This window comes from Quercus lobata, chromosome 7 (genome assembly GCF_001633185.2).
Source record: "Quercus lobata isolate SW786 chromosome 7, ValleyOak3.0 Primary Assembly, whole genome shotgun sequence".
Taxonomy (NCBI): domain Eukaryota; kingdom Viridiplantae; phylum Streptophyta; class Magnoliopsida; order Fagales; family Fagaceae; genus Quercus; species Quercus lobata.
In genome coordinates, this window is record NC_044910.1 from 24,316,842 (window position 1) to 24,339,845 (window position 23,004).

General features: G+C 34.5%; 3 protein-coding genes across 4 annotated transcripts; 2 read left to right on the forward strand and 1 right to left on the reverse strand.

The window, feature by feature from the left end:
- Positions 1 to 1,195: 1,195 nt before the first annotated feature.
- On the forward strand, positions 1,196 to 4,705 carry LOC115953745 (DNA-3-methyladenine glycosylase). 2 transcript variants are annotated; one of them, XM_031071513.1, is made up of 6 exons: positions 1,196 to 1,598; positions 1,678 to 1,749; positions 1,909 to 2,032; positions 2,670 to 2,740; positions 4,226 to 4,283; positions 4,372 to 4,705. In XM_031071513.1, exons 1-6 carry the CDS (start codon positions 1,206 to 1,208, stop codon positions 4,581 to 4,583), a joined length of 930 nt encoding a protein of 309 aa, XP_030927373.1. In that variant the 5' UTR covers positions 1,196 to 1,205; the 3' UTR covers positions 4,584 to 4,705. The 2 variants fall into 2 exon arrangements, with proteins under 2 accessions (XP_030927373.1, XP_030927374.1); XM_031071514.1 differs by having other exon boundaries at positions 4,489 to 4,705.
- A 2,501-nt stretch (positions 4,706 to 7,206) lies between these two features.
- Positions 7,207 to 9,638, forward strand: LOC115953721 (ubiquitin fusion degradation protein 1 homolog). The gene is made up of 2 exons (XM_031071484.1): positions 7,207 to 8,128; positions 8,195 to 9,638. The coding sequence occupies exons 1-2, from the start codon at positions 7,297 to 7,299 to the stop codon at positions 8,590 to 8,592; spliced, it is 1,230 nt and encodes a 409-aa protein (XP_030927344.1). The 5' UTR covers positions 7,207 to 7,296; the 3' UTR covers positions 8,593 to 9,638.
- Positions 9,639 to 12,476: 2,838 nt separating this feature from the next.
- Positions 12,477 to 15,913, reverse strand: LOC115953505 (gamma-tubulin complex component 3-like). The gene is made up of 3 exons (XM_031071191.1): positions 13,397 to 15,913; positions 12,832 to 13,287; positions 12,477 to 12,732 (listed from the first exon to the last, which is right to left on the reverse strand). Exons 1-2 carry the CDS (start codon positions 15,637 to 15,639, stop codon positions 12,993 to 12,995), a joined length of 2,538 nt encoding a protein of 845 aa, XP_030927051.1. The 5' UTR covers positions 15,640 to 15,913; the 3' UTR covers positions 12,477 to 12,732; positions 12,832 to 12,992.
- Positions 15,914 to 23,004: the final 7,091 nt, after the last annotated feature.

Below are 23,004 nucleotides of genomic sequence, written 5' to 3' on the forward strand. Positions count from 1 at the left end.
CCATCTAATGTTTTGCAAAAGTTTGAAGAGAACTTCCATGACTGAAATTAATTGGGCTTCTGACCTGGATTTAGTTCGAGAAGTAAAATATGCTACTCGCATCCATTTTCTGTTTCATGCACTCAGGAACTCATGGAAATATTTTGAACCATCTGCTGATGTATTCGAAGATTTATGAGAGTATAAAAGACACTAGTGCAAATAGGCTACACAGCCAACCCGTGTGCTCTTTTTTACCACCAAAATAAATTTTCTCTTTTGGCCAGCACACAACAATTTTCGTATCAAAGCTAAATTTCTATTCCTATAAACTTGAACCATAAACTTTGTCAGCAAGTTCAAGTGAATCTACTTTCAACTATTCCCAAAACAGGGTTCCTATTCTCATGAGTGAGAGCTATGTTTGAAGTTCACAATTGACAGACTTTTCATCTTACAAAATTTGTGGGATAAAATTGAAGAATATAATTTAGATCGGTCTAACTAAAATTACCTGATTAAAGAGAATGAGAAATAAAAAAATTATAGGGTGATTGCAATACTAATGGGAAAAATATTAACACCAACGAACCTGTGTTTGTGGCAAAAAAAACCACTTATTTGGGTTGAAAATGAGCAGCACACTAGAGGAGACAACTTGTCAACTACTAACATGTGAAGGTAAGAAAAAAATGAGCCCATTGTGTCCTAACAGCAACAATTATATCCACTCTCCATCCAAGTTTGCAAAAAAAGCACAACAATTCCAAAGCTAAGGTTTACTTAAAAATGATCTAATAGGAATATTTAAGATATTCCGGGGAAATGTGTAGTACGAACTCAAAAAATATATATATATATATATATATTGCAAAAATATTTGTAAAGTTATTGGAAAAAAAAAGGAATATATGTAAAAGGTTTTAAATATTAAATAAGGAGAGAGAAACAAAATTGTTACTGTATTAATTAAGTGAATGAGGTGTAAGTCAATTAACATTTAATGTTATTTTTTTTAAACCATTAAATCAATTATAAATCTACGGTCTACAAATAGTGTAACTTAAACCTATCTTTTATATATATATATATATATATATTTTTTTTTTTTTTTCAGTAAACAAGTGCTATTGTGCCATTTTAGCCCAATTAGACTTGTTTACCTATTTCCTTTATAAAAATAAAATAAAAAATATACTGGATGAGTAGGATATGAGATACCATCTATGAACGAGTCCCCGCCAAAAACCCCCGAAGTCAACATCATCTCGTCGTACAATAGCTCCACTTTGCTTCCTTCACACTTCACTCAGTTCACTGCCACGAAAATGAGCAAAACCCAGCGATTCAAACGAGTTGGAAAACTCAAGCAACCCATTTCCACCACCGAACCCGAACACGAAACTCGACCGAGTCTCCGCTCCAAATCAGTCACCATTCGGGCCAAACCCAAACCCAAACCCGAGCCCAAACTAAATCCATTCCCAATCTCAGACATACCCATCGACAAATTGACAATCTTGCCGCCTGAGTTCTGTCAGATTGACTCTCTAGACCTTGCTCCACGCTTGCTTGGCAAACTTCTTCGGAAGGACGATGTTGTTCTTCAGATTACCGAGGTAACTTAATTCCGACCAAAACTTTTGTCCCATGATTTCGCTTTTCAATTCTTAATATTTGGGAGTTCGATATTAATAGGTAGAAGCTTATAGACCAAATGATTCGGCTTGTCATGGTCGATTTGGCATTACAGCAAGAACAGCCCCAGTTGTAAGATACTACTTTCCACAACTTGTTTGCTTTCTAGGATTTTTAAATTCTTAAATTTTTTTCATTATATGAAAGAAAGTCTCTGTCTTTTACTCGCTTTGTTATGAATATGAATGCATTTGGTAATTGAAAATGGGTTTTTGTTGGGTATGTGTGTAGTTTGGAGCAGGGGGACATGCATATGTATATTTGTGTTATGGACTCCATTCAATGCTGAATATTGTGGCTGACAAGGAAGGAGTTGGTGCTGCTGTCTTAATTCGTTCTTGTGCTCCCATATGTGGTAATTTTTTTTTCTTCTAAATTTTTAAAGCTAATATGATTATTATCATTGGCATAGTTTAATGTAATCTTGTGTTGTAATCAAGCCATTTCTCTCTTGGGCATACCTCAACCAACCAAACCCATTAGTTCGATTGATCAGGTGTTGAAAAAGATTATTCATCCCCTTCCAGCTGACCCCAAAATTTGGGGTCTAAGAATATGTTGTTGTATATGGAGATTGCTACCCATATCTTTTAGTAATTTTCTTTGCAAATGAATTTTGCACATAAATTTACTTGATGACTTATTGTAGAACTAATTAAATAGCTCGTAATGATGCCTTCCTGAATAAAATTTACATAGGATAAGCACATCAACTCTTTGCCACAGTATGGAGAATTAGAATTTCCTACATAAGGAAAGAAAAGGGGGGGGGGGGGGGGGGAAAGGAAAAAAGGACCCTTGTTACATAGACTTCAGCTATTCACTAGCCACTACCTTTTTTATTAATTTTCTCCTCCTCGTTTTTCCTTAGCTGTACTTTGCATAAGTTTGTACAAGGACCCTTATTCTATCTTTATGTATATGGTTTTTTGTAATATGATCTTGCATACTACCTCTAAAAGAATTCCTTATCATCGTTAACAACACCACAGGATTGGAGACCATTCAGCAGCGTCGAGGTCAGAAAACTGACAAGCCAGTTCTTCTTTCTGGGCCTGGGAAGGTCAAATTTCTTGTCTTTTCTTTCTAGGCATTGTTGTGTTCTTACATTTTATTTTTCACATAACAAGTTTGTAATGGCTAGTTCTTGCTCTTACCTTGTAGATGAGCCAGTTCAGTATTTTCATTCAGTAGAACTGAAATCTGTAAATATATTTATTTGGAATTAAAGGGATATACCGATATAGAATCTTCAAATTAGCACCAACTGTGTAAAATAGTGATAGAAAATGTAATGAAGTGCCTCATTAATTAGAGAAAGTATTTAAACTGTTACATTTGCATTATTTGATGATTATAATATAATGGAACTATCTATGATAATTACTTTTATTTTTATATTTAGTTCTTTATTTAATACTTGCTTTTGGTAAAAATGATGTATTTAACCCATGCTTTCAGTTATGCATATGACAGAATCATCTTTCAAAACATTTTCCTGATATAGAAGGGACAAAAGGCTGAGGAATTCGGTTGAGAAATGAAGCTGATGGAAGTAATTTCACTTCTCACATATTTTAAAATTGACACAACAGATCCATAAAACTTTTATGGCACACCAAAAAAAAAAAAGAAAGACAAAATAAAAATTAAAACCTGGAAATTGCAAAAATTTCACAACAACAGGGTGGTTGTGTGAGTTAAAACAGAAGAATTATGATGTTCAGTAACAGTAGTTTAATATGAACATTCATCAATAAGAAGGCTAGATTATGATATTTATTAGCTTCTTTATCTTTTTAAATTATACTTTTATTAATCAAGTGGTCTGGCCCTTTTTCACTTCTTCTTGGAACTTCTAAATTATTAGCTTCACCAGTGATAAACTGAATAAATTATATAATTTAAGTTCACAAGTGCTAAAGTTACCTCACTTTAAATTTGTAGCTGAGATTGACAAATATGATTAGCAATGTAAATAATTTCTGTACATAATATGATGAGTATTGGAAATTTCAGGTTTTTATTGGTTGAATGGGTCTGGAACCATAGTAATAGCTGCTGGTAATGCCTTGGCTCTTCTTTAACACAAAACCATACTTCGAAATTTCTACAGACTCCCCTCTATGTGAGAGGATGGTTACATATGCAGGATGCCAGATACACAATATCTTTTCTTTTCTTTTTTTGAGAGAAAAGATAGTGAGCCTATGTAGAAATTCCAAAATAATATAGCTATATTTCTTTAAATTATTTGGCTGCAATAACATACTTTAGAAAAACTGAACATGAATAGATGACATGGTCTTTTTTTTTTTTAATACAAGATAGAAATTCTAATATAGCCTAATTTAAGTGTATATGTGTGTAAAGCTCCCTCTTAGAGACTTGAACCCTGACCCTTGCTCCCCCTCCCCCCCCAAAACACCCCACAAACACTTATACTTGTGGGGTGAAGAGTACCAAATTAGTCTTCTTGATGACTTTATATACTGCTCTTTCATGTCACTGGGTTTTTCAGTTAACATTTATATTTCCCTGTTTTTAGGTTGGTCAAGCATTGGGTCTTACAACAGAATGGTCTAACCATTGCCTTTACACTCCTGGTAAGCCTACCAACACATACCTTTTGAGCTTTGAACTTCATTAATAGACTTTATGCAGCTCTGAAATGAGTAAAGCATGTGGGCGCAGGTGGTTTAGAACTCTTAGATGGCCCAGAGCCTGAAAAGATACTGATAGGTCCACGTGTTGGCATTGAATATGCTTTACCTGAGCATGTCAATGCTTTATGGAGATTTGCCATTGCAGGTACCCCTTGGATAAGTGCTCCTAAAAACACTCTCAGGCCACCCTCATCTTTTATCCATTGCAGCAACAAGCTCTTACTGGACTCCAAAGAGTGAAAAAATGAAACCTTGTATGGTGAGAATGTATAAATATAAATATTTATAGATAAGAACAGGGGAAGCAGAATTGTGTTCTCATTCTTTTCCCCTTCTTGATTCTGAATACAGCCTTTTGGATATATGTTTGTGTACTGTACTTCCTTTCTTTTTATGTTTGGTTTGGCCAAATTGTGCATCCCACCTTTGCACAGGAACGTTAACTAATTATTTCTTCTCTACAGTACTAAGACAAAATTTCAAGGTTTTTCGTTGGTCGGTCGTTGTCAATAGATTCGTTCGTAAGCATTAATCATTCAACCATGCCTTAATAATATGCCACTAACTTGACATCAAAATGTGGTGGGTCGTTAATACTGTAAATCTCTATTCAGATGCATTTGGGGCGTATAGCTAAATTGAAGGTCAGGTTGTTTCCTAAATTGGTCCCCATTTTTTTTTTTTTTTAACACATAAATCTTGCAAACCAACGAAGTATCACCAATTGCAAAAAACCATTTCAACCATGTTTTCATTTTGATGTTGAAGTGACATTGTTGACATTAATTATTGTCATGCCAATTTATACCTTCTATATTAAAAATTAATACCTACACGGTAGATAGTTTAGTGGACAGGCCTTGTTCAACAAGACTTGTCTTTGGTTCGAGTTTTCCTCATTCCTGGTGAGCGCGTTCATATCTCCTTTATCCCAAGAGATATGTTTGTTCCACTCTAGGGATGACAATTTTTTCCCACCCCGCTTGACCCGCCCCACCCCGCTTTGCCCCGTGCAGGTTTTCCCCGCCCCGCAAAGGTGGTGGGGCGGGGATGGGGCGAGATTTTAGACCCACACCACGGGGCGGGGCGGGGATGGGTTTACACTTTTTAGACCCGTCCCGCCCCGCCCCATCCCCGCCCCGCATTAATAAGGGTTATATTATAATTTTATTGTACCCTAAAACCCTACTATTTAAACAAAAATATCATCAGCTTATTTTATTTTACCTAACGTGGCTCTACCTCTTTTTTCTCTCTAGCAAAGTTGGAAATAAGGTACCAATTTTAACTCTTTTTTTTTTGTTTTTATTGGAAACAAATTTATATACTATTGAATTGATGATTTCATTCATGATTCATACGGTCTTTCTCAACTTACTTTTCATCATGAACATAATATAATTTTTTTTAATGAGTTACGGGTCTGTGGCTCTAAATATGTGTTTGTGTCATTGTTTTTGTAATTTTGTGTGGGCATTTGGCTGCTTAACAACACTGTTTCTTTAAGCTTGTTAAAATTTTATTTTATCATGTTATGAGATTTTTGTTGTGATATTGTCTTGTTAAACATTTAGATAATATTATTTAGTTTTTGCTAAAAATTAGTTTGATTTGATAGGATAAATTTATTTATAATTTCAAGTATATTTTTATTATTGAAACATGTCATTTTATTTGAAAAAATGGTAATAGTTGTAGGAAAAATTAATAAGAAATAAAGTTTTACGGTGTAGGGTGGGGCTTCGCGAGGCGGGGATGGGGTAAGAAATTTTCCCCGTCATGCGGGATGGGGCGGGATGGGGCAAGAAAATCCATGCGGGGCGGGGGCGAAGATCTCATCCTTCGGCCCCGCCCCGCCCCATTGCCATCCCTATTCCACTCCCCTCTTATGGTTTTTTTTTTTTAATTTTTTTTTTTTAGTATTAATTTTAATATTTTCCTCAATTTAATACTCTTATAACTATTATCGATAAGAAAATTACGTTGCTGACTCACTTGCTATGCCTATTATATGGTCTCCTAATCTTCTAGTCTATATAAAAAAAGATGTGCCATGAATTTTTTTTAGAAGAATATTTCATAATTAGTCAAAAGTCATTTTTCTAGAATAAATAATTAAAAAAAAAAACTATTATCAAGGAATATCCAAATTAAAAATTAAAAAAAAAATTATTATGAGTGAGCTCCACATTAAAATAAATAAATCAGTAGGTAATCATGCAAGTAACTTAACTTGATAGGCTCATACCTCATACTTAGGATCCGTTTGGATACAGTTGAAAATTGAAAACTGAAAACTGAAAAACACTGTAACAAAATAATTTTTAAATATGTGAATAGTACCGTGTGACTTATTTTTAATGAAAAAATTACTGAAAAATGAAATTTATGAAACCTATTTTTAATGAAAAAGTTGTTGAAAAGTGAATTGGTAGAATTGTAAACAGTACACACCGTGCAAGTCAAACATTTCGGCTCAAAAAAAACAAAAAACACAGCTGAAACGCAAAACATTTGCGCTTCCCAAAACGCACACCTGACCTGATAGGCTCATACCTCATACCTAGCAAATAATAATAGGTAGAGCCGTGTAGGCAAATGGATGCTAAACCAAATCGGTAACTATAACCTTAATTAAAGGTGTTTGAGAATGGAAGAAAGACCCACAGATAAAAGATTGAATATCTGTTTAAGCACCGGATTTTCCGGGAAGTACATCTAATCTCTACTCCGAATTTGTATGATGGTAGTTAAATTGGGGATTTGTTTACTTTTTTATATAATATAAGAGTGAAAAAGAAGAAACAGTACATTAAAAGTTTGAGAACTAATAAAGAAAGTCAAAAGACTCGCTCATCAAAAAAATAAATAAAGAAAGACTTGTGAATAAGAGAGAAAGAAAGAAAGAAAGATTGTTGCCAAAGAGACGCCTCCTTCCTCAATCACCATAACCATGGAGGATCATACTTCTCAAGAATCTGATGAAAAAAGAGAGCAGGCTAAGGAAATCACTGACTTCGTTCATCTGAAAAAAGAAGGCAGTAATGACTTGTCTGATAAGTCTTCTGATGAATCCAACGAAAGAGGTAGAGAAAATTGTGATCAGTCTTTCCATGTATTAGTCGGCAGAGGCTTCTTTGATGATTCATCTGAAGAAGAAGACTATGAAAGCAGCAGCAGCAGCGATGATGGTGATCAGTCTTCACTAATATGTGAAATACTCGGCGGTGAATTCTTTGATAAGTCTTCTGGGAATGACACTGATGAGTATTCTTCTTCTGAAGAAGAAGACTATGAAAGCAGCAGTGATGACTCTGATTCTGATGATTATGCTGATGAATATGATGCATCAGCAGGCTCATTTGATCAAGTTTACAATTGTTACCCTCTCTCTCAGATTGAAAAGTCACTCCCAGACAATGGTGACAAGATCATAATGCCAACTTCAGCTATCACACATCTCCTACGGTTGAATGTGGAGTACCCTATGCAGTTTGAAATCAAAAATCAATCTACCGGTCAAGTTTCACACTGTGGGGTTTTGGAGTTCACTGGCAATGAGGATTGTGTCTACCTACCAACTTGGATGATGGAGAACATGAAGCTACAAGAGGGTGACCCTGTGATTATGAAGAATGTGAGGCTTGAAAAAGGAACTTACATGAAGTTGCAGCCTCACACCACGGATTTCATTCATCTACCATGCATGAAAGATATGCTGGAAGACATATTGAGGAACTTCTCTTGCCTGACAATTGGAGATACTATTATGATCAACCACAACAGTAAGAAGTTTTACATTGATATATTAGAGACCAAGCCTTCTGCTGCTATAAATATTATTGATACAGATTGTGAGGCGGAGTTTGCTCCTCCTCTGGACTACAAAGAACCTGAGAAACCAGCAACAAAGAATGCATTGGCCAATGATCAAGGGGAGCAGGCCAATAAGGAAAGGAAGTTTATACCGTTTACGGGAATGGCAAGACGCTTGGATGGGACAAATTCTACTGAACCAGCTGTGCCAGAATTATCATCTGAAGAGGAGCAACCATTGGGTGCTGCAGACACAAGGATGGCAACTCAACCAAAGTTCAGTTCGCATAATCGTGCAGGAAAAATTGTGTTTGGTTCTCATGAGACCCAGCCAATGAAGATCTCAAACGATTTTGTTCAAGCAGAAACATCAAAGAAAGATCAACAAAAGTTTCAGCCATTCACAGGGAAGAAGTATAAATTGACTGAGTGATTTGATCTTAGCTATTTATGTGAGTAAGATTATATACTTATATCTAACCAACTCACAATTTGTACCAATTATTGAGCAGGTTTGAGACTTTTTTTCCCCCTTAAATTTTGTTTATTATTGGCTCAATTGGAAATGATTCTATTATCTCGTTTTTCATATAAACCATATCACTCACTCGAGTTATTCAATTAGCACAATCCAGCACCAGCTCTTGCAAGTTTATGTTCCAAGTTCCAACTACATTTTTTCTCTATTAGTTAATTATTCATCTAGGACCGTAAGCATGACAGTTTTTGTTTTAGATAAACTGCCTAACTTCAACACCCATCTTGCAAGAACTTTGGTGAACAATTTAGTTGAAGATGGGTAATTTTTACAAATGGATTGGTCACAGTATGAGAAACCATCACAGAATGAAGAAAGGCAAGTACTGAGGAATCAGTCACCCATCCACTAAATTTCTGTAGTGCCCACTTTTCTTGTACAGCTAAATCATAACCACGTGATCTCAGAATGCAATGGTTCAGATTTTAGTGAGTTGAACTGGTGTTTCACAATTTTCACAATATGAATTTCTGGTTTGGGTGTTATTATTAAGGGACTCAGCTGGTCAGGTTATGGTGGGGCTGTTGTTCAAGGAGACCCTGATTTAATTCCAAACTTGAATCGTATTTGACTGGAGCAATGCTATCCGGTTTACTAGGGATGTTGGCATTCATAATTGCATCATGGAGTGTGATGAAGTTGGCTTTTACAGACTAATGCAGCATAGTTGCAATTCTTTTGCCCTTTATTGCACACCTGGTGGAAGAACTTCTGATTTTAATTAATGTCTTCTTTGGAAGATTCCCAATTTAGTTTGGTTGCTAGTTCTGGAAATAGGGTACCAGAGTTTGGCTTTATCTGCTGATGCTTATTCTGATTTCACCGTGTGATTAGAGGAGTTGCCTTTAAAGTTTTCTTCTGTATTGGTTGATGATGTAATCCCTGTGATGTAAGTCATTATCTATTAATGGAATTTCTGAACTTTCTATTAAAAAAAAAGATTTTAGCAATGTGAGATTGCTTTTTTCATTGTTGATAATTTGATAATTACAACGAAGAGATGGGATATGAACCCTAGACGTCTTGAAAAACACTAGGAGGTGCTACCCAATTGAAGTACAATGCAAAATCCAAATATCCCCAAACTTCAAGAGTTTGTTTTGCACTTTAGCCTCTCTTTTTTCATTTTTTTTAATGTTAAGGTTTCTAAACAACAATGATAAGTAGTGGCAGCAGATCAATCCTAAGCTCTTTTTGGATGACTCCATGCATGCCCAGACTAAGCTACATAAACAAACATATGTCCAAATAAAAGTAAAACCGTAAGTCACTACTACATTTGTTTCTTTAAAAGAAAGAAACGAAAGTAATCTGAATTCCAGTGTATCAATATTTAGAGAATAAGTAATAGTCGGGTTATAGAGCAAATTAACCAAAGCTTAAATGGACTGTACTTCTAGCTGGTATGAAATACAAGCAGATCAGATGAGTATCTAAGAATTTTAAAATGAACTGAAAAGTGAAAACTAAAAGTGTTCTCTGTGGAACAAACTGAAGATATAGTAGAGCCTGTTTTCATACAGCATAGAGAAGCTGGTCTTTAACTGGGCATGAATAAACCATGCAAATTTATTAACCAACCGAGCATAACAATGAATCTTATTGATAGCCAAAAAGCCAGTCTCCCACTTCATGTCTAGTTAGAGAGGTATGCTCCAACATAATGCAGGATGGTCAAAAGATTTGGGACCATTACAAGAAGATAATTAATGACGAAAGAATTAATTGCTAGATTCACACATCTCATGCATTAGTCAATAAGAGAGTTAGGTTCACTGGAGACACATTTTGGTCTACCTGGTCTAAAGAAAGCCATCCCTTCAAAGCGTTTCTAACTATCCTGCATAGAGATAGATCACCTACTTCCTCTCCAAAGCCAATGGTAAGATTGCTGAAAAATATACTAAATGTCCAGATAGAATATTTCAAGAAGTTTTGACAAATCTAATCTTTGGACTGTCCATGGACTTTTAATTTGAACAATTAACCCCTTTTTGACAAACCAAACCTTCAGAGCCAATGGTATGATTACTGAAAAATATACTAAATGTCTGGGTGGAATATTTTAACACTTCACATCAAAGTTGAAGGGCAATATATGTAACAATCCCATATTTTAAGGTCATGTGATTGCCAGCTAATGAAATATAATTAAATTGGTATTGGTGAAAGAATCAAGTGCAATTTAGCGCATAGACCTCCTAGAGTCTAGGTGTAAATCACAAAAGCATGCCTAATTAATGTAAACCACACATTTTTCCAAATATAATGTATAATAACTTCTAACAGAAAGATTCATAACATAGAATTGACAAAATATAATAAACTCAAGGTAGTAATATATTTTACCTATTAACTCAAATAGATAAAATATACAAAATATCAAGACGATTTGAGATGAATGACTATAATTTAAAGTTAAAAAGTTTTTTCAACTTTAAAATAATATACACAACATCAGTCTATGGATCAAAATGCAAATAACGCCTGACTAACACAAAATTAAATGTGAGTTAAGAACTTAGAGAACATATAATCCAACAGTAGGATTTATAAAATATTAATCCAACAAAAAGTTATTAAATGATGTTATATTAAGAAGAGTAACACAAATTGACTAGGTGTATCTTGATACTAATTCTAAAAATAAATATTTAATCTTTTCATTATATAATTTTAAAAGAATCAAACTCAACTATTATTCTCCATTCCTTATTTTTCAAATTGCTGCCCCCCCCCCCCCCCTCCCCCCTCTCGATGCACACCACCACCAACCACCATTTTCAGTCTCTTTCTCTAGGGCTTACACCATATGAAAGATTCATTTGTTGCTACTTCAGAATTTTGTCCACTTAAGATTTATTTTATTGGGTCAAATGTGTGAAGTCCAATTGGAGTAAATTTAAATAGTTTTAAATTATGTCAGTGACTGCCTAAAGTAGGCAGTGCAGCTTGGTGACATCGGCTTTGGTCAGTGATATTGATGACCTATACACCCCTGGTCCTAATACTTCTAGTACAAGAAAGATCTAGTCCCTAATGTGAACTTTCTCCTCTCTATTTTTTTTTTCTTTTTTTTCTTCACTTTCTCACGGTACCATTTGAGTAGTCCACGAACATCATAAAATTATCTCCATTCCTTCTTTCTTATAACCCTAAATCAAACCATTTCCCTTACCAATCAAAAGCTTAAAACCCCATGTACTTTCTCTCCTAAATGGCCACCAAATAACTCATCAAACCACTCCTTTATTCCTAAACACCATCGCTATCCAAAATTTTCTAGCAACTTGTCAGCTTCAAGAAATAGTATTCTTGCCTTTTCCCCCATCTTATCAAACTCTAGTCCAGTTTGAGACCTAACACTTTCTTCAACAACTCTAAACCCTCAATCAACAAATTCTCCTAACCCTAAACCCATCACATACACATATACACATTTAGATAGACTTCCAAATCTATCCTACATCATGCAATCACCTCTCTCTCTCTCTCTCTCTCTCTCTTTGAATCCCTCATAGGGTGGGGGTAGGAGCAGGCTTGATGGGATGGGACAGGTGGGGAATAAGGTTCCCACAAAAAAACCTGCCCCATTTCCATCCTTAATAAATCCAGAAAATACTCTACCTAATAAAATGTTATTTCTTCTCCAAGACTCATGGATTCACACATAAAAATGCACAGAACTTAACTAGCAAGTCCTTGACTGACAAAATCTACTAGTAAATGAATTCCCCTACACAGCATAACAATAGGAACAAGAAGAAAAAGTAATTGAATAGAAGAAATGAACATGCAAAACATTAGATAGCAGACATTGCTTATCATTCAACCAATAGAAAAATTATGGTACAAATATACAAGCTCAGGATGGAAAGCTTACAAAAGCCGCAAGAAAATACCAAAAGAAAATCATTCAGATATCAGATACAAAACGTGAACACTACCACATTTCACACCCTGGTCTAATATTAGCAAAATACCTTCAAGTCAATTTAAACCGCCACACAAGCCATCAGAAAAAAGCAACACCATCTGAAAAGTAAGATATACCTGTATCAGAACCACCAAAATATTTTTAAACTGCAGTCACACACACAATTACATAATAAAAAGGAGAAAGTGTTTCCATACCTAAGTTCAAGAAATTATATACAAACTGGTACATCCTGATGTCAGCCAGCCCCTGCATAATTGTTCAGTGATATGGCTGGGAGTCGTTAGCAAATTGAAGCACATTATTAATGCCTTGACAGTAGAAACTTTCCTTGAACTCAAATGCATCAAATTTTTTCCTATAAACTAGGACCCGACCGGGTATAAAATTCGGTGAAGTCAAGCCGGAACAGGAGGAACTTTAGATCAACATGTTGCTGCACAGGCAACTGAGAAATGAAGCCCTCAAGCAGTGATGAATATTCCTTCGCTATTGCATCCAAATCTAGTCCCATATTGCGAAGAAATTCACCAGCACGTTGTGTTAGGGCCTTCCTGCCCTCACCTATCCAGGACCCAGGGTCTGAAGATTTATCACCTAATTGCCTCCGTGATTTGCTCTTGTCTCGAGAGGGCAAAGAGGATTCCATAGTTCTGCAAAAAAGATGTGATCCAACTTATACCAGCTTAGTCAAATGAAATTCTTTAGTTATTAATCATTTTGTCTACAAATATAACAACAATGATACAGAAAGATCAATACCTTGCTTGCAACTCATGAATCCCTTCATATAACCGATCAGCATGACTTCGGAAGCGCAATATAAGATCAAACAAGACAAAGAGTGACTTGCAAAGGGTCTGGGAACGTTCTCCAAGGAGGGATTTCTCTACAATTGAATGTAGGTACTTCTCATGTGCAGCAAGTAGATCGTCAAGATCCTTTGCTACTTCCATTTCACTCAAAAAATTCGACCATGAAACCTCCAAGACTTCAAACATAATATAATACTGCAAGTTTGTTACAAAATGATTCATGTCAACCCAAAGAACCTGACATCGCCTCAATGTTGAAAGCAACTGCAACTTAACTGCCTGTTGCAGCTTATTAAAAGAATGAGAAGTAATACAATTTGGTTTCATCGTCTTCCATGCACCAATAAGCCCATGCTCCACCCGCCTAAGCTTCCACAGAAAATTGAAAATTTTTAAGTACCTTGCCATAACAGACTCCGTAAACACAGTATCTAGTGGAACTCTTGCATCGTATTCCAATGAGAATACATCCCAGCCTCTATCTCCAGTTCCATGTGGCATCATCTTAACTCTCAACCTATCCAATATGTCTGGATCATCATATTGAGCATTTGAAGACCGAATTGCAGTTTCAAGCAACCCAGCTAATTTAAAAGTGCTAATGGTGTTAGCAGGCTCTGAAAGTTCTGGCCCAACAATATCCATTAGATACTGAACAAAATCACCTTGTCCAAGCAGTAAATACCGCTTGATTGCAAGACAATGTTCTTTGAACTTATACTGTATGTGCATAACATCCAACAAATGCTTATCAATCCTCTTTGCTGCTTCATCAACCAAAGACTCAAGGGCATCGGTTTCACCATATCCCAAGCTCCCTCTTCTTGTTGTGGTCCCAGCAGCAGCAGCAGCTTCTGTTGCAGTATCAGCCCAACCGCGATCCTCACAACAAACACGAAGAAAATTGATTGACTTACCAGTCCTTAAAATGCGCTGAGCAAGAGATTGTGAAATAAAAGATGGGAGCATCCCAGCATGGAGCCTGTAACCATCTCTCCAAAGAGACTCCGCTTTCACCGGCTGACCCACAACAAAAAATTCAGCAAAAATATCCTCCAACTCCCCTTCTAAAACCCAACTCCTCACCATCTCAAAAAGCGGAGAACAAACCCGCCGGAGCAAACGCCTCATGAACTCGTGAACCAGCGGATCACCATGCTGGGCATGCAAATGAATAGCCCCAGCCATTGCCCCACCCCTCAAAACCCTACACTTATCAACCAAAACAGCCATCAACCTCATTTTCACCATCGGCTCAGCAAACCATACTGACAACCTCCTCAACGAAAGATAATTCTCAGAGCTCACCTTTTCAGAAACCAATGGAATAGGATTCATCGACTGTGCTTCGAGCACTGCCAACAACTTATAGTAATCCGAAAGCTCATCTTGCAATGCGGCACAAAAGGCCTGCCCTACAGTTCCCACATCCTCAGCTGGAAACCGATCCATACTCTCCGAAATATACCCTTTAACCTTCCTAAACAACCAACCCAATTCACAAAGCTTCCGGACCATAATCCGGGTTGCTCTAGGAGCCTTAACTAAATCAGACAAAACATACCCATCAGCAGTTTTATCAAATTTCACATACTTCCCATCAATCCCTTGACAAGCATACAACACATCCCTCACCAAAACCTCTTCACGAACCTCATTCTCTTCTTTAACGAAGTTCACAAACTCCCTAAACGCAATTTCACGCCGATTTTCGGGGTCTTTAGAAACCAACAAAACCCCATTTTCCCAACCGTTTTGTTTTCTACTTGAAACCCTCGAATCAGACAAATTAGGCAATAAAACCGAAGAATCCAACAACTGGGTTCTCGCGGAATTCTTATCATGGGCAATGATTTTGAGCAAATAAAGGACAGCCCATTTGTTATTAACACTACCAGGTCCAGTCTTTGAAGCGAATTTGGAGTAAAGGTCAGCGAAAGTGAGGGCTTCAGAGGACTTACCTTGAGTGGCGAGACGGCGCTTGATGGACTCAGCAATGGCGGCGGCGTCAGGAGCAATGGAAGGTGTCATTCGGCTGGAGAGAATGCGAAATGCGTAGCGAAGAGAGTTGGCGAAATCGGTGGAGTTTGAGTCAATGGGTTGGGAATCGGAGGTGGGTTTTTGGGAAAGTAAGCGAAGGACGAGCTCTTTTATCAGATCTGACACTTTTTGATGGTCTTCTTCTTCCATTGCTGCAAATGGGTTTTCAAGGAAATGGTGAAAATTTTTCGTTGTTGTTTTTTTTTTTTTCTTTTCAAATCTTGTGAGCGAGTGATAAGGGTTTTTACTTTGTGCCTCTGTGTTTATTTTATGTGGGCGCGGAAATGAGCAAGTACTTTTTGAAATTGGGAATTTTGTTGATAAAGATTGGAGGGTACACTAACACTACACACTGCTTTTGCTATGAGTCTGGTGAGTGTGAGCACAGCATTCAGGTGCAGCTGCTGTTGCAATTGAAATTGATATTCCAACGACCAGGTCTATTTTACTCTATACTCTAAACGACATGATTATCAATTGGCAAGTTGAGCATTTTCAAGGATATTTTAAAGAAAAAAAAATTGAATATATAAAAACCATTTTCTGATTATTTCATAACCAAAGCATTATTAATGTTTCTTATTATTTCAAATTATTGTATGAAGGAAAACTTTAATTTATAATATGAATATTAATAAGTAAAAAATCAATCTAAAATTTATTTAAAAAATAAAATGTATTAAGACCCTTGAACTTTTTATGTTGTTGCAGTTGCGGTTATATCCTTAACTTTTTCTTCTCCAAAAACTGCAGTGTTGTACTAAAAAGACCAAATTTACACATTCTTCATCTATTTAAATTTTTTTTCCCACCACTAGTTAAAAAAAAGGGGAGTGTTATTGTGGTTCTATATACAAACACAATCATTATAAATACCTATTAATAACTATCATAATTGTCGAACTATATATTTAGGGGAAAATCATTTTTTATTGGATATGTAACAAAGTAAATAGTACTTAACTTTCAAGTGTAATAGCATCCTTCATGATGCTTGTGCTTTTTTCTTTTTTTCTTTTTTCTCTATAAATGATTTGAACCCCATCTTCCCTCTCCCCCATTATCTATTTATCTAAAAAAATTAAAACTAAATACATAGATACATAGGATAGATACTTTGGTAATAGTCTAATGATAATAACATCTTTTGTAATTCCTCATATATGTTATTTGAACTATATATCTCCTCTTCCCGCAATATCTACCTCTTTCAAAACACACACATTCGATAGCATAAGCCACCATGGGGAGGAATATTTTGGGTAGAATGGCAAAGGAATCCAATAAACCGAACCATGGGTGGTTGAGCACTTGAATTCTTTTTTTAATATGGTTTGATGGTACCCATTTCAAAACACGCACACATGACGGTATAAGCCACCATGGAAAGGAAGATTTTGGATAGAATGGCAAGGGAATCCAATAAACCGGATCATGGGTGGTTGAGAACTTGAATTCTTTTTTGATATGGCTTGATGGCTATAAGTTATAACAATTAACAAGGGGGGAAGAGTTGGAACCTCATTTTCTTTCCTTGTAAAGAAGAGCAATATTTTACGATAAGATTTGGTTGATAAAGTTGATAAGTGTGAAAACAACGTATATAATTTCTTTCACATTGAATAATATAAGCATCTTCTCAAAAAAAAAAAAAAAAGAATAATATAAGCAACTATCAATATTATTCTTTTTATCCAATTTATAATCATAATTTTGAAACTTGATTACATGATATCAATTATCAAATGGAAGTGGTTGAGTTAATAGTAATGTCTGTTCTTAAAAAAAAATAATAGTAATGTCTGGGTAAATATTAATTTTGGATCCAGATTTATTGATGACTGAGATTAAAAGTTAACCAAAAAAAAAAAGTCCACTTTTAATCTTAATCTTTGGATTAGAAAATAAATTTAACTTTTCAAGTTTTTACTTTTTTTTTTTTTTTTATAACTTTTAAACTTTTGCATCCCACACCAACATAGTAATCGCACGCAACAATAATTGCACAGGATTTGAATTTCAGATTCCATAATTTCTATATTATTTTGATTTCGTTTGCTCGTCACAAGTCCCAATCATAGTTATCAAAAAAAAAGTCCCACTATTTTTATTTTTTATACTCGGTTCAGTTTTGATAACTATGATTGGGAAGAATATAGAAGTCTAACAAGTACACGATATCTTAGTTAAGAGTTAGAAGACTGAGCAACATTGCCATTTGGAGAATACGTTTGATGTATTGAGGAGGTATCATATGAAGCTTAACCTTCTAAGTTTGTCTCTAGGGTCTTATCATGTAATTTCTCATATTTATGGTTTCGGAAAGAGGGATCAAGACCAACCTCGAAAAGATAACAAGTTGTTATATAGACACAAGTACACAACCCATAAGACCACCAAAGAGTTGCAGCGATTAACAAGAAGGCTTGCAACACTTCTTCTGTTTTTTTGATACCAGAGAAAACGTGCATTAAACAAAAGGAAACCTTACAGCAAAGTTCACGAGGCTTGCAACACTTAAATTGATTCATTTCACGAGCAACAACCAAGTGTGAAAGCAACATCTGGTAAAAATGTTAGGAATTTTAGAGTTTCAATGAAGAATATCTACACGATCATTAAAATTCTTTTAATCACTCAATTTTATATTAAATATTCAAATTCATGTTGGATAAAATGACATTTATTTATCCAGGTTAAATGAGTGTGTCAAAATTGATCAACCTGTCTTCACACAAATAATGAACTAGCTCATTTCAGATTGATTGCGGGTTAAGCATATCATTATGGAATTAATCCAACTATTAATCATATCAAAGCAAGTCGACCTGTTTTGACATGAACCCATTTACACTATACGCTACCTTGCAAATAAGTGTGTCATGTTTAGGAGTTGTGCCAAACATTGTCAATCTTATATATAATTACATCTATATGTCAATTTTAGATACAAAACTAATACAATGCAAATCACAAAGATTAGCAACTGGTATATAGAGATTTACAAACTAGATTTATAATTGTTATATTAGGGGTGTGTGCAATGCGGTGCGGTGCAGTTTTTGGGTCATTTTTAATACTGCATTTTGCAGTGCGGTTTAACTAAAACCATAACTGTGCCGCACCTTATTTTTGCGGCCACATGTGCGATGTGGTGTGGTTTAGAGTTTAACTAAAACTATAACTGCACTGCACCTCATTTTTGCGGTATTATATATAAGATGCGGTTTGAAGTCTGTGTATTTTTCAAATTTTGGGCTTTTCCTACCTAGCCCAAAACTAATTGTTCCCTTTCTTTTGGGCCAAGTTTTAAATTATTCAGCTAGTTTTTCTTTATTTTGGGTTGGCTTTTCTAGTTAACACTTGATAGAGTTATCAAACTTATTTTTTTATGAGCTTTTTTTTTTTTTTTTTTTAAATTAGGGTTATTAAACTATTAATAATTTATTTAATATTAAAAATTAATAAATATATTACTATATAAAGAGGGTGCTGTGCAATGCGATTTGTACGGTTTTCTTAATATAAAACCGCAAACCGCACTGCACCATGCGGTGCGATGCAGTGCGGTTATGCCGTTTTACGGATGGTTTTTGCAGTTTATGTGGTTTGATGAACACTCCTAACTATGATAAAGCAACAATTTGTATGGTCCCAAATTAACACTAGTATGGGTGTATGGTAAGACAGAAGCCACAACCTTTAGAGCATCCGCAATAAGGGTTCTAAATTGACTAAAAAGTCAATTTAGCTACCAATACTTGGAAAACATGTTTTACAGCAAAGAAGGCCAACTTAAAAAATTTTGAATTTGAGTCACAGATAGCAGTTCTCTATAGCTTAAAGTCAAAACAAAAACCAATTTTTTCTTCAAGGGAACACGCGCGGCTACAGTGGCTAATTTTTGTGGGAAAGTTTTATTTTATTTTAATAAGTTGTTTATATTATTTTAATGCGATGAATGTAAAAATAGAACCTTTGATATTTGGTATATTGTAAAATGAGTTGTTAAAATAGATAAAATGCATTTCTGAGTTGCTAAAGACTAAAATTTTTTAAGAAATTTGATATGTGCACAGGGCTACTCCAACAGTGTAATTCAATTTAATTGCACATTTTGTACTCTTTTAGATTACACTAGGAAAAGGGGGCAATGCAACTCTTTATGACTTTTAACTAGTTTTAAACTTGTAATCAGATGTGTCCGTGCAAAAGACTTTGTCGTCCAGGGCGAAACAAGGTTTGATGGTGTCTTTAGGCCTTCTCTATTTTAAGAATAGAGAAAAAAGTATAGTGTAGCAAGGATAAGGTTTCCCTTACAAGTTACAAGGGAAGTTACATATGCTTGATACGCCTAGTGGCAGATTTAGGAATTTTTGTAGGGTGGTCACTAAAAATTTTAAATTATACAAAATTTAATAATGCAATAACCTTTTTTTTTTTTTTTTTTAGAATCTATAAAGCAATAACTTAAATATTTGGTATAACTGTGAGTCAAGTCACTAAGGAGAGTAATATTATTGTGACTGCAAAACCAAAAAGAGTATAACGGTTGTCACCATCAAGGATAATTCACAACCACAACATTTTTCTCAATACCATTTTTTAAGAAAAAATAAAATTAGAAATTATTTTTATTGAATAAGTTGAACAAACTACAAATTTGAATGATTAGTGATTTTTATCCTTTTGTTTTGTAATAGCTTTTTATTGAATAATTTTTTGACTTGTTATTGTTTGGTCTTGTTATGTTTTTGTTTGGTTTGTGTTTGTTGTTATTTGGGCTAATATTTATTGTTGTTATTTAAGCCTTTTTTAAAAGGGACTAAATATTATGCTTGAGGGCAGAACTAATTTTTGAATAACGCTATATCTACAAAATTTTTACAATAAATCTTATGCAAAAAGATGTTATTGGTGGATAAAATAATAATATTAGTATTGGGCCCAAATTAGAAATAGTAACAGCTTACCACATTTAATTTGTTGTGAAATTGATTTTCAAAAAAAAAAAAAATTGTTATGAAATTATTGTGAAAATATTGTAAATGTTCTTATTATTGTTGAATCCAAATTTTTGTAATTCTCAAATTAGGGTGTTCAACATTTTTATTAAGGTAGTTACAATAAGTTAGTTTAGCATATAATTTTTTTTTGCAAGTGTATATATAAATTTTTTTACAAGTCAAAGTGGTCTTGTGACCACTCTAACTTGCATGTGGAGCTGCCATTGGATGCACCATATACCTCCTAAGAATAGAGATACCATCGTTTACCCTATGTCAAATTTTATCAAAAGAGATCATACTTAAAAACAAAGAATATATACTAAGAGTTTGTAGTTCAAATTGCACTTCTTAATGTTTCCAATATATGTATACACACACTTTCTCTCTCTCTCTCTTTTTTTTTTTTGAGAACACACGCTCTTTATTTAAATGAAAAAAGAAAGTGATGACAATCCCCCTATTCTTAAGAAGGGGGGCACAAGAGCACAAATTCGATCACAAAACTAAAATGCTAATACAATGTGTAGTTTAAATACTATGAGGAACAATACTCGCCATGTTTTAATAACATGTGGGTGTATAGTAAGACAGAAGTCACAACCTTTAGGGTTTGTTTGGTTGTAGGAGTGGAAAAGTGAGAGGATGGAAAATTAGTGGGAGGATGGAAAAGTAGGAGGATAGAAAAGATTTGGTTTTTCCTCATGTGTATTTGGTTGGAGGGGTGGAAAAGTGGGAGGGTGGAAAACTTTTTGTTTGGTTGGAGAGAAAAAGGGGAGGATGGAAAATGTATTTTATATAAATTGACTATTATGTCCTTGTTATATAATAGTGGGAAAGTGGGAGGGGTAGGTGAGTGTAATAAAGTGGGGGTATTTGTGTAAAATGCATTTCTCATCACTTTTCCCTCCTCATTTTCCTCTCAATCTGGGAGGATAAAAAAAGTGGACCCAGGATGGAAAACTTTCTTCCCTATTTTATGTCTCTCCTAGTTTCTTTCTTCAACCAAACAGTGGAAAACAGTATTTTCCATCCTATTTTCTTCTCCTTATTTTCCATTCTCCCTATTTTCACCCCAACCAAGCACACCCTTAGAGCATCCGCAATAAGAATGCTAAATTGACTAAAAAGTCAATTTAGCAACTAATACTGGAAAAACATGTTTTACAGCAAAGAAGGCAAACTTAAAAAATTTGAATTTGAGTTACAAATAGCAGCTCTCTATAGCTTAAAGTCAAAAGAAAAACCAATTTTTTATTCAAGGGAACACGCGTGGCTGTAGTGGTTAATTTTTGTGGGGAAGTTTTATTTTATTTTAATAAGTTGTTTATATTATTTTAATGGGATGAATGTAAAAATAGAAACTTTGATATTTGGTATATTGTAAAACGAGTTCTTAAAATAGATAAAATAAATTTTTGAGTTGTTAAAGGCTAAATTTTTTTAAAGAAATTTGATATGAATGATCTAATGACTTGTGCACAGGGCTACTCCAACAGTGTAATTCAATTTAATTGCACATTTTGTACTCTTTTAGATGACACTAGGAAAAGGGGGCAATGCAACTCTGACTTTTAACTAGTTTTAAACTTGTAACCAGATGTGTCCGTGCAAAAGACTTTGTCGTCAAGGGCAAAACAAGTTTGATGGTGTCTTTAGGCCTTCTCTATTTTAAGAATAGAGGAAAAAGCATATAGTGTAGCGAGGATAAGGTTTCCTTACAAGGGGATGTTACATATGCTTGATACACCTAGTGGTGGCTTTAGAAATTTTTGTAAGGTGGTCACTAAAAATATTTAAATTATACAAAATTTAATAAAGCATTTTTTTTTTTTTGAGAATCTATAAAGCAATAACTTATATATTTGCTATAACTGCGAGTTGAGTCGCTAAGGAGAGTAATATTATTGCGACTACAAAGCCAAAAAGAGTATAACGGTTGTCATCATCAAGGATAATTCACAACCACAACATTTTTCTCAATACCATTTTTTAAGAAAAAATGAAATTAGAAATTTATTTTATTGAATAAGTTGAACAATTTACAAATTTGAATGATTTGCGATTTTTATCCTTTTGTTTTATAATGGGCTTTTTATTGAATAATTTGTTCGCTTGTTATTGTTTGGTCTTGTCATGTTTTTGTTTGGTTTATGTTTGTTATTATTTGGGCTAATATTTATTGTTGTTATTTAAGCTTTTTTTTTTTAAAAAAAAAGGGACTAAATATTCTACCTGGGGCAGAATTAATTTTAGAATAATGCTATATTTACAAAATTTTTACAATAAATCTTATGCAAAAAAATGTTATTGGTGGATAAAAAAATAATATTAGTATTGAGCCCAAATTAAAAACAGTAACGGCTTACCACATTTGATTTGTTGTGAAATTGATTTTCAAAAAAAAAAAAAAAAAAGATTTGTTATGAAATTATTGTGACAATATTGTAAATGTTCTTATTTTTGTTGAATCCAAATTTTTGTAATTCTCAAGTTAAGGTGTTCAACA

What these genes read in the sequence shown, in the direction of transcription:
- LOC115953745 (XM_031071513.1), top strand. Translation starts at nt 1,206, where the DNA reads ATGAACGAGTCCCCGCCAAAAACCCCCGAAGTCAACATCATCTCGTCG. An exon ending in CAGCAAGAACAGCCCCAGTT is followed by an intron (nt 1,750 to 1,908) that starts GTAAGATACTAC and finishes GTATGTGTGTAG; the next exon opens with TTTGGAGCAGGGGGACATGC. An exon ending in CCATTGCCTTTACACTCCTG is followed by an intron (nt 4,284 to 4,371) that starts GTAAGCCTACCA and finishes ATGTGGGCGCAG; the next exon opens with GTGGTTTAGAACTCTTAGAT.
- LOC115953721 (XM_031071484.1), top strand. Translation starts at nt 7,297, where the DNA reads ATGGAGGATCATACTTCTCAAGAATCTGATGAAAAAAGAGAGCAGGCT. An exon ending in TATTATGATCAACCACAACA is followed by an intron (nt 8,129 to 8,194) that starts GTAAGAAGTTTT and finishes TTATTGATACAG; the next exon opens with ATTGTGAGGCGGAGTTTGCT.
- LOC115953505 (XM_031071191.1), bottom strand. Translation starts at nt 15,639, where the DNA reads ATGGAAGAAGAAGACCATCAAAAAGTGTCAGATCTGATAAAAGAGCTC. An exon ending in ATTCATGAGTTGCAAGCAAG is followed by an intron (nt 13,288 to 13,396) that starts GTATTGATCTTT and finishes TCTTTTTTGCAG; the next exon opens with AACTATGGAATCCTCTTTGC.